This window comes from Cynocephalus volans, chromosome 11, assembly GCF_027409185.1.
Source record: "Cynocephalus volans isolate mCynVol1 chromosome 11, mCynVol1.pri, whole genome shotgun sequence".
Classification (NCBI taxonomy): domain Eukaryota; kingdom Metazoa; phylum Chordata; class Mammalia; order Dermoptera; family Cynocephalidae; genus Cynocephalus; species Cynocephalus volans.
This window is the reverse complement of record NC_084470.1, coordinates 115,972,198-115,985,182: the sequence shown is the minus strand read 5'-3', so window position 1 is coordinate 115,985,182 and position 12,985 is coordinate 115,972,198. Positions and strand designations below refer to the sequence as shown.

The 12,985-nt window shown below is 36.9% G+C and overlaps 1 protein-coding gene across 2 annotated transcripts in view; it reads right to left on the bottom strand.

Moving 5' to 3' along the window:
- Positions 1–12,985, bottom strand: part of DTL (denticleless E3 ubiquitin protein ligase homolog) — a 47,710-nt gene that overhangs the window by 32,594 nt on the left and 2,131 nt on the right. The window contains exons 2-8 of one of the 2 annotated variants that reach the window (XM_063115177.1): positions 11,212–11,337; positions 10,497–10,595; positions 9,421–9,482; positions 9,216–9,336; positions 3,945–4,010; positions 2,603–2,715; positions 1,282–1,355 (exon numbers count right to left, since the gene is read on the bottom strand). In XM_063115177.1, the coding sequence (XP_062971247.1) occupies positions 1,282–1,355; positions 2,603–2,715; positions 3,945–4,010; positions 9,216–9,336; positions 9,421–9,482; positions 10,497–10,595; positions 11,212–11,337 (661 nt within the window). The remainder of the gene's footprint in view (positions 1–1,281; positions 1,356–2,602; positions 2,716–3,944; positions 4,011–9,215; positions 9,337–9,420; positions 9,483–10,496; positions 10,596–11,211; positions 11,338–12,985) is intronic. The other variant, XM_063115178.1, reaches the window with a different exon arrangement.

Below are 12,985 nucleotides of genomic sequence, written 5' to 3'. Positions count from 1 at the left end.
GAAACAGTCGGAGTGGTTTTTTCTTTCTTTCATTGTGGCTTCTCCCACCTTCATACACTCTGTAGGTCTTTCCTCCTCTTCCCCTGAATTCCAGCAGCCCCAGCTTGGCTGTCATTGCTTTTTTATAGTTGTAAATTGGTTGATTTGTGGGAGAGAGTGATGCTGGGCACTGTCTATTCTGCCATCTTGAATGGAAGTCCCATCAACTTTTTGAAGATCTCATATACTTGCAATGTCATCACTCCCCTAATCCTTCCCTAAAGGGACTTGTACCAGAGTAACTGGACATAAGGGAAAGTATTTTTGAGGGCTATTGGTATGAGCTGACACTCGTACCAGGAGACCCAACATACCAGCATACCAGTTCCAGCAGTGGAGACTTTAGCTTTTTCCATTAACCTTGATGGAGGAGACTTTTATCAAGATCATCGCTGACTATCACCCTGCAAGCTCAGTGACAGATTGTACTTCGTGTAGTACACAAGCAGATCTGAGTGCTGCAAGAGGTGGACTGTACCAGACATTTCTCATGCCTTGACTCTCAGCCTCAGGTTTCAGCTGTGATTGCAGCAGTTTCTTACAAGCTTTTACTCACTTCAAGCTGATAACTCATCATCCCAAGTAGGCACAGTGTTTCTTCAATTTGCTGCTTTAGGAACTCTCTGGTGCTGCAGATATTAGATAAAACTCACATTTCACAGTTTCCCATGTCCTGGGTCCTCCCTGTAGAGCTCCCCATATGTGCAGTTCACAGGGCTACAGAGGCTGCTGTGGAGGGACGCAGGCCTCCCAGAGCTGACTACATGGAGCCTGGAGCTCATAATATCTTTTAATTCTATTTTTCCACAAACCTTTTTTTTTTTTTCCTTAAAGATGACCGGTAAGGGGATCTCAACCCTTGACTTGGCACTGTCAGCACCACGCTCTCCCAAGTGAGCCATGGGCTGGCCCTTTCCACAAACTTTTTGAAGTACCCTCATACTGCATAAGGCAAGCAAGCTGCTCATCCAACTTCTCCTCTGTAATAGCAGCAGCAGCAGCCAACACTGTTCCTATGTGCTAGACAGGTTGCTAAGTGGGATACACGTATTATCTCATTAAATTATTTGGACAAGAGTCTTAACTAGATATTTTTGCAGTGTGATCTGTAGTTCTTCTTCTCAGCTGGGATACTATGTCGAAAGTTAAAAGCACTTTCAATATAATGGGACAAGGTGACTTCCCCATCACAGTTCATGAAAGAGGACCTCATCAAAAGAATCAAGAAATAAAGACTCTTACCCATCCACAGCTCCTGCTGAGACTAATATATTTTCATCCTGAAAGAGGACCACAGTAACACTCTGCTGGAAATCCTAATAGCCCAAGAAAGAAAAAGAAAAGAAGGAAATTGTACCTTGGGTATTACAGTCTCCACCATCAAAAGAAGGTGCTAAAAATGACTTTTCCCCCCAAACTCTGAATTAAACTGAATCTTCCCTTTCCAATAATCCTAATCAGATGCCTATGCTGACCAAAAAGTAATTTTACCAAGGAAAAGACCTAAACATCATTAAGTTATAGCATATAATGTTAACACTTTGACTTGTACTCAAGAAACAAACAAGTAACTAGAAGATTTCACTTATCTGAGCCTACTGGGTCTACTTACAATCAGCATTACTAAGCTGTGTATCCTTAGGAAACTCATTTAACTTTTCTGTGCCAATTTCATCTATAAAATGTTGCTGTCTACCCAAATTATAATATATGGATATCTAAAGAATTATGGATTAAAGATTATTACACGCTCTGAAAAAGTTAAAGGAGCTCAACGCAGTTTTATTTCCTAATTGCTATTGCCTAAAAAGTTCTCTTAGCTCAGAACCTGATTAAATGTCTGAAATACTATTCATTTTAACTTCATCTGGCCTCCCCAGACAACTGTCTGTTTCTGTTCACGCCTGTGTCCTCTCATGGTATGCAGTTTTAAGTCCTAATGTTTTAGCAATCACACTTCCCCCAAAATATTAAGTTAGATCCTACAAACCAGGAATATTAGAAAATAAAAAAATGAAAGTGAGATCGATGGCAATTTTTTTTTTTAAGAAAAAAGATTATGGGCCTTGTTTGAGCTTTGACAATAAGTTACTAGAGTGGTACTATGTTGTACCCAAGTGTTTCTCAATATATTTAATATTTTGCCAAATGTTTAAAAAAATACCAAAAACACATCTTTCTGTAGTTCGTATTATAAAAAAACAGGGATTCCCTTCCCATAGAAAACTGTCATAGTACTTAATATGCTTCTTCAAACTACTCTACCTGCCCTTTTCCTAATGAATCACCTTACACTGTAAGCATGTGTATGTATGGAGTTTGCTAGGGATGAGGCTCAGGAAGCTGAATTTTTAACATGTTCTCCAGGTAACTATGATGCACACCAGAGTTTGAGAACCACTACTGTAGGTACTGAATAAGCAATAAACCATTGATATCAAAAGAAAATGAAGATTCTCATTCATATAATCCACAGCTCCCATTTTATGCCAAACTAATTCCCTAAAATGAAATTTTATCCTACTTAGTAGCTACACACATGTATACACCTATAAAACCTTACCACAGAAGGAGCAAGTCCTTTTGAGTTCTGTTTCTTCTTGGGTTTTGAAGGGGTCTGCTTGTCTGAAGTATTGTGAGCTCCACTGATTTGATTCACTTGCCTATAAAACCCATCTGAAAGATATTCCAAGGAAAATGATTTAGGCTTCAGAACTCTGACTTCATGCTGAATGTAATATTTATACGTAAGACCTCAAACTTAAGTAATTTTTGGTCAGATTAGTGAAATTAGAAACTAGCAGAGCCAGCTGCACTATATCTCCTGTGGTAAGATATTAATGTATAAAAAAGGAAGTAAGCACAAAGATGTATATAGCAGCTTTATTTATAACTGCCAAAACTTGGAAGCAACCAAGATGTCCTTCAGCAGGTGAATGGATAAATAAACTGTGATACCTCCGGACAATGGAATACTCATATTATTCAGTGATAAAAGGAAAAGAGCTTGACAAAGCCATAAAAAGACACAGAGGAAACTTAAATTCATATTATGAAGTGAAAGGAGCCAATGTGAAAAGTCTACATACTGTATGAATCCAACTACATGACATTCTGGAAAAGGCAAAACCATGGAGACAGTAAAACAATCAGTAGTTGCCAGGGGTTAGTGGGGAGTAAGGGATGAATAAGCAAAGCATAGAGGATTTTTAGGGTGGTAAAACTATTCTGTATGATACTACAATGGCAAATACATGTAATTATACATTTGTCAATATCCATAAAATGTACAAGACCAAGAGTGAGCCCTATGTAAACTCTGGGTGATAAAGATGTGTCAGTATAGGTTATAACAAACGTACCACTCGGGTGCAGGATGTTGATGGGGGGAAGGTTGGGGGGGGGCAGGGAGGTATATGGGAACTCTCTGTACTTTCTACTCAATTTTGCTGTTAACTTAAAACTGCTCTACAAAATAAAGTCTATTTAAAATTTTTTTTTAATAAATAAATTAATAATAAACAGGGATATGATCATCACTTTCTGCTTAATGGAATTGTGGGGCAGCATGAGCTTATATTTAATTTAATCTAATTATTTAAAATTAAAAAATTAAACTAAAATAAAAGATAACATTTACCAGTGAGCCTATGTATTAATAATTTTAATCCCATCAATAATTTAGATAAATGGAATTAAAATTCAGAAGACAATATGAGGTAAACATGTAAGTATAATACTTGGACCAATCACGAAGATCCTGAGAATTGGAATTGTGAGCAGAAATGGGGAATGATGAACACCTGTGCCCTCTGGCGGTAATCAGATGAAATTACTAACACTTTCGTTCAAAATAAGTATAGGGTCATACCATATCTGTCAAAATTAAAACAAAACTAGACTACCTTTTTTGTTGCACCTGGTGTCCCAGACCATAATGTTGCCATCTCTTCCACCTGTACAGAATACAGCTGCAGGGAAATAGTTTATCAAGAGGTTAACAAAACCTATCTATCACACATACATTTCAAATTAAATTCCCTAGAGTATTATGTGCTATGTACTGTATTTGGCACTGGAGATTAAAAACTAAAATATATGACTCAACAACAAATAGGGAAAATAACTGTGAAGGGAAGGGATTACAAAGGGCTCAAGATGCTTATTCTGAACAAAAACATTACAGAGTAATCCCTCTGTGTAAATTTTCTTAAAACAACATAAAATATATAGCAAAGTTATAGTAAGAATAATGGTAAACAAGCAATAGCCAAAAATGAGTGCTTACTATCCTAAGTACTAGATAGTATCCTGTTTTATACAAATTATCTCAATCCTTCTTATCAACCTTATTAGGTAGGTATTATTCTCCTCATTTTACAAATGAGAAAACTAAGGCACAGAGAGAATAAGTAACTGGTAAAGGTGTTCTTGGCAGTATGAATCCAGGGCCTATACTCCAAACCTTTAAGCTGTATTGTCTCAGTATAAAAACATGGACCAGATCCATAAGAAATTTGTGAACGGGGTTGCCTCTGGAGATGGAAGGAGAGCAATGGGACTGGAGAAGGGAATATAGAAGAACTTCAATTTATCTGTAATGTTTTATTCTTTAAAATTAAGCCAAAAACCTCTGCTTCCTCTATGGAAGAATGAGCACTTAAACTGATCCACCTGCATTAGCTATAAACTGGACAAAATAAAAAAACAACAACCTGAGGACTCTATGAAAACTGAACAAAAACATGCAATTTTTGGAGAGGAGTCAACACCTGAATCAAGTGATTGCTGGGTAAATTAGTGGTTTTTTGTTTTGTTTTGTTGTGTTGTGTGTGTGGTTTTACCTTGAGGGCAGCCACAGTTGCAGCAATTAGTACCCAATAGCTAAAATGCCATAGAAAAACCTACCATCTTTAAACCCAGAGGAACCAGGAAAAGGAGAGCAGAGTCAACAAGAACTGTCAGAGAGTGAGGGGGTGGGGGATTCCAGACAGAGAGTGAGCCAGAGAAAAGGAACCCTGATTCTGTGTTTAAACTAAGTCCAAGTCTCAGGATGACCCCTGAACCATATCTACAAGAGAAAACTGAAAGCAGCTTGCAACTGAGGATTAAACTAAAGAATTGAATAAAGGTATGACCCACTGCCCTCCTGCACATGTGAAAGTCTGAAATTTGAGTCTAAACGAGTTAAATGCTTATTGAGACAAAAACATTAACTCTTTTCTAAGCAATATTAACACAATCCAGAATCCAACATACCATTCACAATGTCCAGGATATAATCTTAAATTATTTGACATACAAAGAGCCAGGAAAATGAGTTATTCTCAAGGGAAAAGAAATCAATGGAAGCCAACCCCAAGACAAACCAGGTTTTGATTGATCAGAAAAGGTTTTATATATATATATATACATATATATGTATATATATGTATATATACATATGTATATATATATGTATATATATGTATATATATAACTATGTCCAGTGAAGAAATTTACACTTGTGATCAATGAAAAGACACTAAATCTCAGTAGAGAAACAGAATTCATATGAAGCAAACAAATGGAAATTTTAAAACTGAAAATGATATCTGAAATGATAAAAATTCACAGGATAGGCTTAAGAGCAGAATGAAGAGAACAGAGAAAGTCACTGAACTTGAAGAGAGATTAACAGAAATCATCCAATTTGAAGAGAGAGAAAAATAAGATTGAACATTATGCTAGGTAAAAGAAGCCAGTCGCAGAAGACCATGTAGTGTATCATTTTATTAACATGAGTATGTAGAATAGGCAAATCTACAGAGACACAAAGTAGTATAGCGGTTGTACAGGGTGGGGTACTGCTAATGGATTTAAGTTTCTTCTTGGGCTGATAAAAATGTTCTAAACTTAGACGATGGTGATAGTTGCACAACTTTGTGAGGAACTTTAAAAAAAAGGGTACCTGGCCCACCTCCATAGATTCCTATGTAATTGATATTTTAAAAAACCTGTGAAGGTGACTAATTTGCAGTCAGGGTCTCGAGAACCAGGACTAGGAGGAAGGATTGGCTTTAAACTAGAGAATGAAGAATGAGAAAGAAGGTGCAAATATAGGTAAGTTTGTACGAGAGAAAATAGAAATAAATTTATAATCAATTTTAATTGTCCATTAGAAGTTCTAGCACCTTCTGGAGCAGGAGACGGCAGAAGCCGCAGCTGTGCCCTTCAGATGGAGTTGCTTGGAGGTGGCAGGGGAGAAGAGGGCCTTGGCAGTCCCCAGGACAGCAAGACCACTAACAGGGTTCCCGTGGACCCACGCAGGAGTGAGGAGCCAGAACAACTGAAAAAAGGGAGCCATTCAGAGGCTGGTGAGTCAACGCAAGGGACCAGCGCAGGGCCTGTTCCATAGGAAGTGTTTGGAGCATGGGCAGTGGGGGAGACGGACCCACTGGGAGAACACTGGGACACAGCAAGGACAACTGATCCGCCCCCCAATCAGCGCAGGACCACTCAGAGGAGACTGGCTGGGAATGCAGAATTGCGTGTGGTGCAGTTTGATGAAAAAACTCAGGCCCAGATCAGAGTTTCTACACAACCCTGATCCACTGGGTCTCTGGAGAGCTGGAAGTACCTATAAGGTCAACCATAAACCCTGAGCTGCACAAAAAGGCTTCCCGAGGGAAGCAGCAGCAAAGCAGCAATTTAGTTCAACAACACAGCTCAAGTACTGGTCCCACAGGAAGTTCCCCCATTTTAGAAGTAAGCAAAGGACAACAAATTAGTTCTTGCCCAGGTACACTACTAGCGCCTTGGGGCCTGCCTGGGAAGTGGAGGCTTGGAGCTGGGACTGGACCCCACTCCCACATCCAGGCACACCGCGGCAGCGCCTTGGGGCCCGCCCAGGGACCCAAGCCATGGAGAAGGGGAGCAGAGCCCCCCTCCCACAACCAGGGGTACCACGCCAGCACCTCAGGGCCCACCTGGAGCCAGGGACCAGACACACCCCACAACCAGGCACACTGCCAGCGCCAAGGAGCATGCCAAAAACATCACTTCCATGTGGGTGGCCCACCACAGCCACCACCATAACCATGGCTGCTACAAAAGCGGCCAGACACCACAACCACCACGCAGAAGGTCCGCCAACCACTGGAGTGCACTGACACAAGGAGTCATCAGCAGAGATAAAGAAAAGAAGACATCTCTCTCCACAAAGCCCATTTCAGAATAACAGAAGCATCTGCTCTATGATAATATTGGGGGACCTGATCACACCTCTCAGCATTGGACAGATCATCTAGGTAACAAATCAACAGAGTAACCATTATTCTTTGAAGGAGAGAAGAAATCTATGGTAATTAGAGGTGGGAGGGGGGAAGGAGAGGGGGATGAGGAGAGATTGGACAAAGGGCATAAAGAATAATTATGATTTGTAACAATATATACGCTAGTAATATTGATTTGATCAACATATCTCAATGTTGAACCCCCAAAATATGTATAATCAATTTTGAATCAGTAAAGAAAAATAAAATAAAATAATAAAAAAAGTTCTAGCACCTTCGTACTTGCCACACAAAACACATATCTATAAATCAATTTTCCTTGTTTTGAGGTAGTAGATATGTAGGGAAGGTAAATTCCATTAGTAATACTACATTCAATTAGGATTATTTGTATCTTGCCCGTGCAGGGCTAAAAGAACTGGACCAATGATCTTTTCTACCATGCAAACTACAAAAAACCAAAAACAAAAAGCAACAAAAAAACATTAAACATTTAAATGGACCTGTTTTTAAAATTTTTAAAACACGGGGCTTCTATGTATAGTATGTATAGTTGTAAAGGTATGCCCTTCTTTAAGGCATATGGCTGAAGAAGTGAGTGGAGCTAACACCTAGTCTGTTTCATCAACCAAACCATGGGGCCTTGGGGACAGTGTCCAACCAGACTAATTCACATTAAAGCACCTATGGACCGCTGAGGACGATTATAAAATCCACCTGCCCCGATTTCTAAATCAGTGCTTTTACTAGACCACACTGGCATAGATTGATTCACATGCACAGAGTTTTAAAAATTAAGCAAAGGGATCAAAAGATATGGTGTTTCCCTTTTCCATTACCCTTTAGTTAGGTACATTTTCATGATCTTAAATTATTTTTATAAAGTCAGAGTGAATTCTGAAGCAGGAATGCAGTAAACTAAAACACAAGCATACCTAAACTTATATAAAGATATATTAATGAAAAGTTATGCAGAGATCAAAAATCATGCCACATATTTCTTTTTTGGGGTTCCAGTCTCAACAGCAAGTACAGTAGATTAAAGCTGACTTTTTAAAAGTCCAAACCAGTTTAACAACTCAATATTCCTGAGTGCTCAAATAAATAAAAATATTCCTTTTTAAAATAGAATATTTTTTTAATGATAAAGGAGATTGTAATGTTTGCCTCTATTATTCTGAGATTAAAGTCAAATTTAGACACTTCTTTGAGATAAATGTTTTTTGGCCTATTTCTAAAAAAAAAAAAAAATTACCTAATGAGATGACAAAAAACCAGAAATGCAGAGCTTATTCAGAAACCTCTGTTAAGTTTTTCCCTAGCTGCTGTAGTATTGTTCTGTGTTATATTACTCTTTAAGTCTTCCTTCTCCATCGTAACAATAAAATATAGGAAAATCAATTGTGAGTAAATAATAGTTGGAAGCATACTAGGAAATTAGGTCATTTAAACAAATTACATGGTAAATTTTTAGGTAGAAAATCGTGTCCAGTTTATCAGGTTTCTCATCCTAGCCTCATACTCCATTTAAATTTTACAAGTTGAGTTAAAGTAACTCTATTTTACAAAAAGTTAATGAGTGCCCCAGTACAAGGTTTTGATTTCAATCAAAGTTGAACAGAGTTATTGTGGCTGTTTATAAATTTTCACCTTATCTGCAAGATTATAGAAAAAAATTACCTGAAGACTCTTGACTTTCAGGAACAAGCTGGAGATAATGTCCACAAGAATGGGCCTAAACCAACTTAATTTCATTAAAGTTTTCAGTCATATTAAAATCTCAATCATCTATGTAGGTAAAACAGCAACTTTGATGAGGGAAAGGATGGAAATGATTATAACTTCTTGTTTCCCCACCAATAAGGAGATTAAGGAGAGGAGAGAGGATAAGCACAAACTTACCTTTCTCAAACTTGGAAAAGGCAACTGACTTGAGGCTGCATTGATGACCTTTGCATGTTCCAATCAACTCACCAGCTTTTACATCCCAAAATTTGGCTGTTTGATCACCTGCTGCTGTAACCTTTCAAAAATAAGGTAGCACAATTTAATAAAGCAACCTTTTACCAGTATTTAACCAGATCCCAATAAAATGAAAGTCACTTACAAGTTTAAGTTCACCAGGGACCCAAGCCAGGTCAAAAACAGCATTCCAGTGGGCCATCCATTCTAAACAAAGAAAATGGCAAAAATGAAATGTCTAGACTGTATTCTGTGGTAGCTATATCAATAGCAGTTTAAATGCCTTAAAAGCTGTAGTGAAGGAATCAGCGGTCAGCACCTTGTGGTCAACAGGCCAAAGAGAATTTGTGGACTCATAGACATTACACATTCCCTTCATTACCACATATGAAAACTACCATCTGATGTGAAATTCCTTTCCATGAGTTGATTAGTAATATATTTCCTAAAATGGAATCTTAATGAAACATTCTCCAGTTCAAAAATCATGATGCTCTCTGAATGGAGTCTAAAATACTTCAGTCTGACACTGAAGGTCTTGCATGCTTTGGCTTTTATCTCTGTTGCAAGGCTTATCTCTATTTTCCATACATTTTATTCCAACCAAACTGGATCACTCCCTATTTCTGAATTATATCCTATGCTTTCCTATCCCTAGGGTTTTGCTAAAACTCTACCTAAAGTGCCTTCTTCCATCTATCCCTTGGTCTTAATACCATAGTCTAACTCTAATGCTGCATCCTTCGTGAAAAATTTTCCTGAACTTCTTTATTGCATGACAGCTCTCTCTTTGACACCTGTGGTGTTTTCTTTTTACATCTACATCATTTACAGTCTTTGTTTTAGTTTAGTTATTTCGACACTTGACTTACTGGTTCTAAATTATCAGCTTCTTAAGGTCAGTAGAACTTTGCTTTATAAATGGAAGATGCTCAATCAATATAAATATTTTAAAGCAATGCTTCCCCAACCACATGAAGTGTAAAAGATTTAGCTCTTTAAAAGAATTGTTTTTAATCCTAAAATGTATTTTCTTAACTTTTAGTAAAGATATTGCCATAATTAACAGCTACTGAGACAGGCAGTCTACCATTTACTCTTCGCCTGGTCCCTAAACAGACTTAATCAAAAGAATATAATTGGGAATGTATTCAAATAATAACTTACTTGAGGCTTTATGAATTAAAAATGTTAAAACAAAAATTGTAGGTCTAGACTTACCTTTGAAGCACTTCTTTCTGTAAGTTTGTGATTCTGTGTTATATAATCTAACGAAGCCTTCTTCATTGGCAACTGCTAGTATATGCTCCATATTGGTGACTAAGTAAGAAATAAAGAATAAAATATATAAAGAGTAACAAAAATTTTTAAGCTAATTCAAAACCACCAGAATTATTTTCAGATAATCTCTTATTTAAAGAAGAGCTAAATCAAGTTTAACAAAACGAGAATGGTACCGGTCAATGGCAAGTAAAGGCATATGAAGATATAGGCCACCAGCAAGCCGAGTCTATTAGTTTTAAATTTCCTTTTCACAACTTTTAACCTTTCCTCTCTTCAACTATTAACTATTATAGGAACAAGTACTTCTGTTTCTTCATATATTCCCTAATGAATCACAAAAAGAGATATATTCAACCAGACCAAAAGGGGTATATACTGGGCAAAACAGTTTTCATAGTGGCTGAACCTTTACAACCCTTTCCTTATATTAGTTCAAAGAAGATGGTGCTCTAACAGTCCTAGGCTTTAGAAGAAATATGTAATTATGCTAATTATAAATAGAAAAGTCTATTTCATATATCAGGAGAGAACAGTTATTAGAAAAACTCTAACATCTACCTAACTTACTTTTCTTCAAAAGGGAGACTCTCTAGTATATTTTCCCTGTAAAAGTGAAATCATTTCTATCCAAGCCTAGCCTAGATACTCTTACCAGAAGAGAAGGTGCATCCAAAAGGAGGAACTGGGACTCCTGTTTCTCCGTAAGAAGTGTGCTCATCATTAAAGCTGCATTGATAACCAGTTAGAAGGGACTGTAGAGGGTACTGCGAAGACCACCCTAAAACAAGACAGTTCCTTATAGAATTCCAACATAGCATATTTCAGCACTTTTAACAAATGCAGAGGTAAATACAGAAGTACTTCAAAATGTTTGTGGAAAAACAGAACTAAAAGACAATATGAATCTTTCCATGAATTTTTTGAAGTACCATATTTGTTCTTAAAAAGCTTTATGTATTTAATATAGATCTATTTACTATCTACAGTCCTCTAGAATATAGTTTCTGATATTTTCTTAATGGTTCCTAAGGAAAAAATGAAAGAGCACTCCTAATTTCTGGTGAGGTATAGTTTTAGGCTTACCATCTTAAAGGAAGACTCTCATTAATACATTAATATTGGAAGAAGCAAGTGGACTTTGCACATTAAAAAAGATCTTAGACTTTCTTCCATCGAAAAGACAACCACAAAAGCATTACCATTAAAACTGCCATTCCCTTCAATTAGAATTTTGTTTTTGGAGCCTCTAAATCAACATTACTAGAAACTCTCAAGTTTCTAGCAATACCATATATAATCCAGTGGTCAAGGAATTAAAGGAAATAATGTATGTCAATGAGCCTACTATAAACAGTAACGTACTCACTAAGTAAATACTAATTTTACTTCCTCTTTTTTTTTAAAGGATGTCTTAAAAGATGAGTAAATTTTTATTGAATTTAGAACAGACATCAAGAAATTCAGGATGGCAGAGAAGGAAAGTTTATTCTGCTTGAGTCAGAGATCTAATGTGCACCATGGTCCTAAATAGTAAGCCACCTTCAGAGATTTGTTTTTATCATATTGATATGTAGGTTAACACATTTCAAATATATAAAGATACAGTCATTCAACAAATAATTACTGAAAACCAAATGTCCATTAAGCATTGGGGGAGGAAACAATGAGTTTATAATCTGTTGAGAGCTGTCTAAATAATTAACAAACTCACATTTTAGGGTATGTTCAATTCTCATTTTTCATCAAAAGTACTGTTTGGAGAAGAAATCTTAGCCTAATGTAACCTCAGGTCAATCTAGTTTTGGATGTTCATAGAAACAACCTGAAGGAATCAATTGAAAAGAGGCAAAGAAATTTAATCCAGATTTAGTAATTACTACTGGGGGCATTACCTCATAATTCCAATGTAAGGTATCATTGTAAACAAGCTGTTAAAGACCACTAAAAGAAAAATGCAATAATTAATTATGTTGAATTCACAAATATCCATCTACAGAATAAATTTAAAAACAAAACAAAAGCCTGTGTTTTAAGGTTATATAAACGTTCACTTGTGGTTGGGATTTTTTAAAAAGTCTAATGACTACAACACACAAAAGGCAATCTTGAACAATTTGGTGGAACTGAAGATGATATAGTCTAGAAAACCTAATTTTTTACAACTGAACAGTAACTCAACTCTGCCTCATTGTCTACAGCTAATATCCAAATGTGGACAAACAGCCTCAAGTGGCTTAGCAAGTGGTCTGTGCCTACCCCTGTTTCTGCAATCCCCACAACACACACTTCAGTGATCTTAAGCTACTTTTGGATCCTTATTGTGCTATGAACGCGAACCTGTTTCCTAAACATGAACTTGTAATGCTTCCCCCACAACACTCATTTGGAAAAGCCTATTCTTTCCTCAACGTACAACTTAAGGCCCC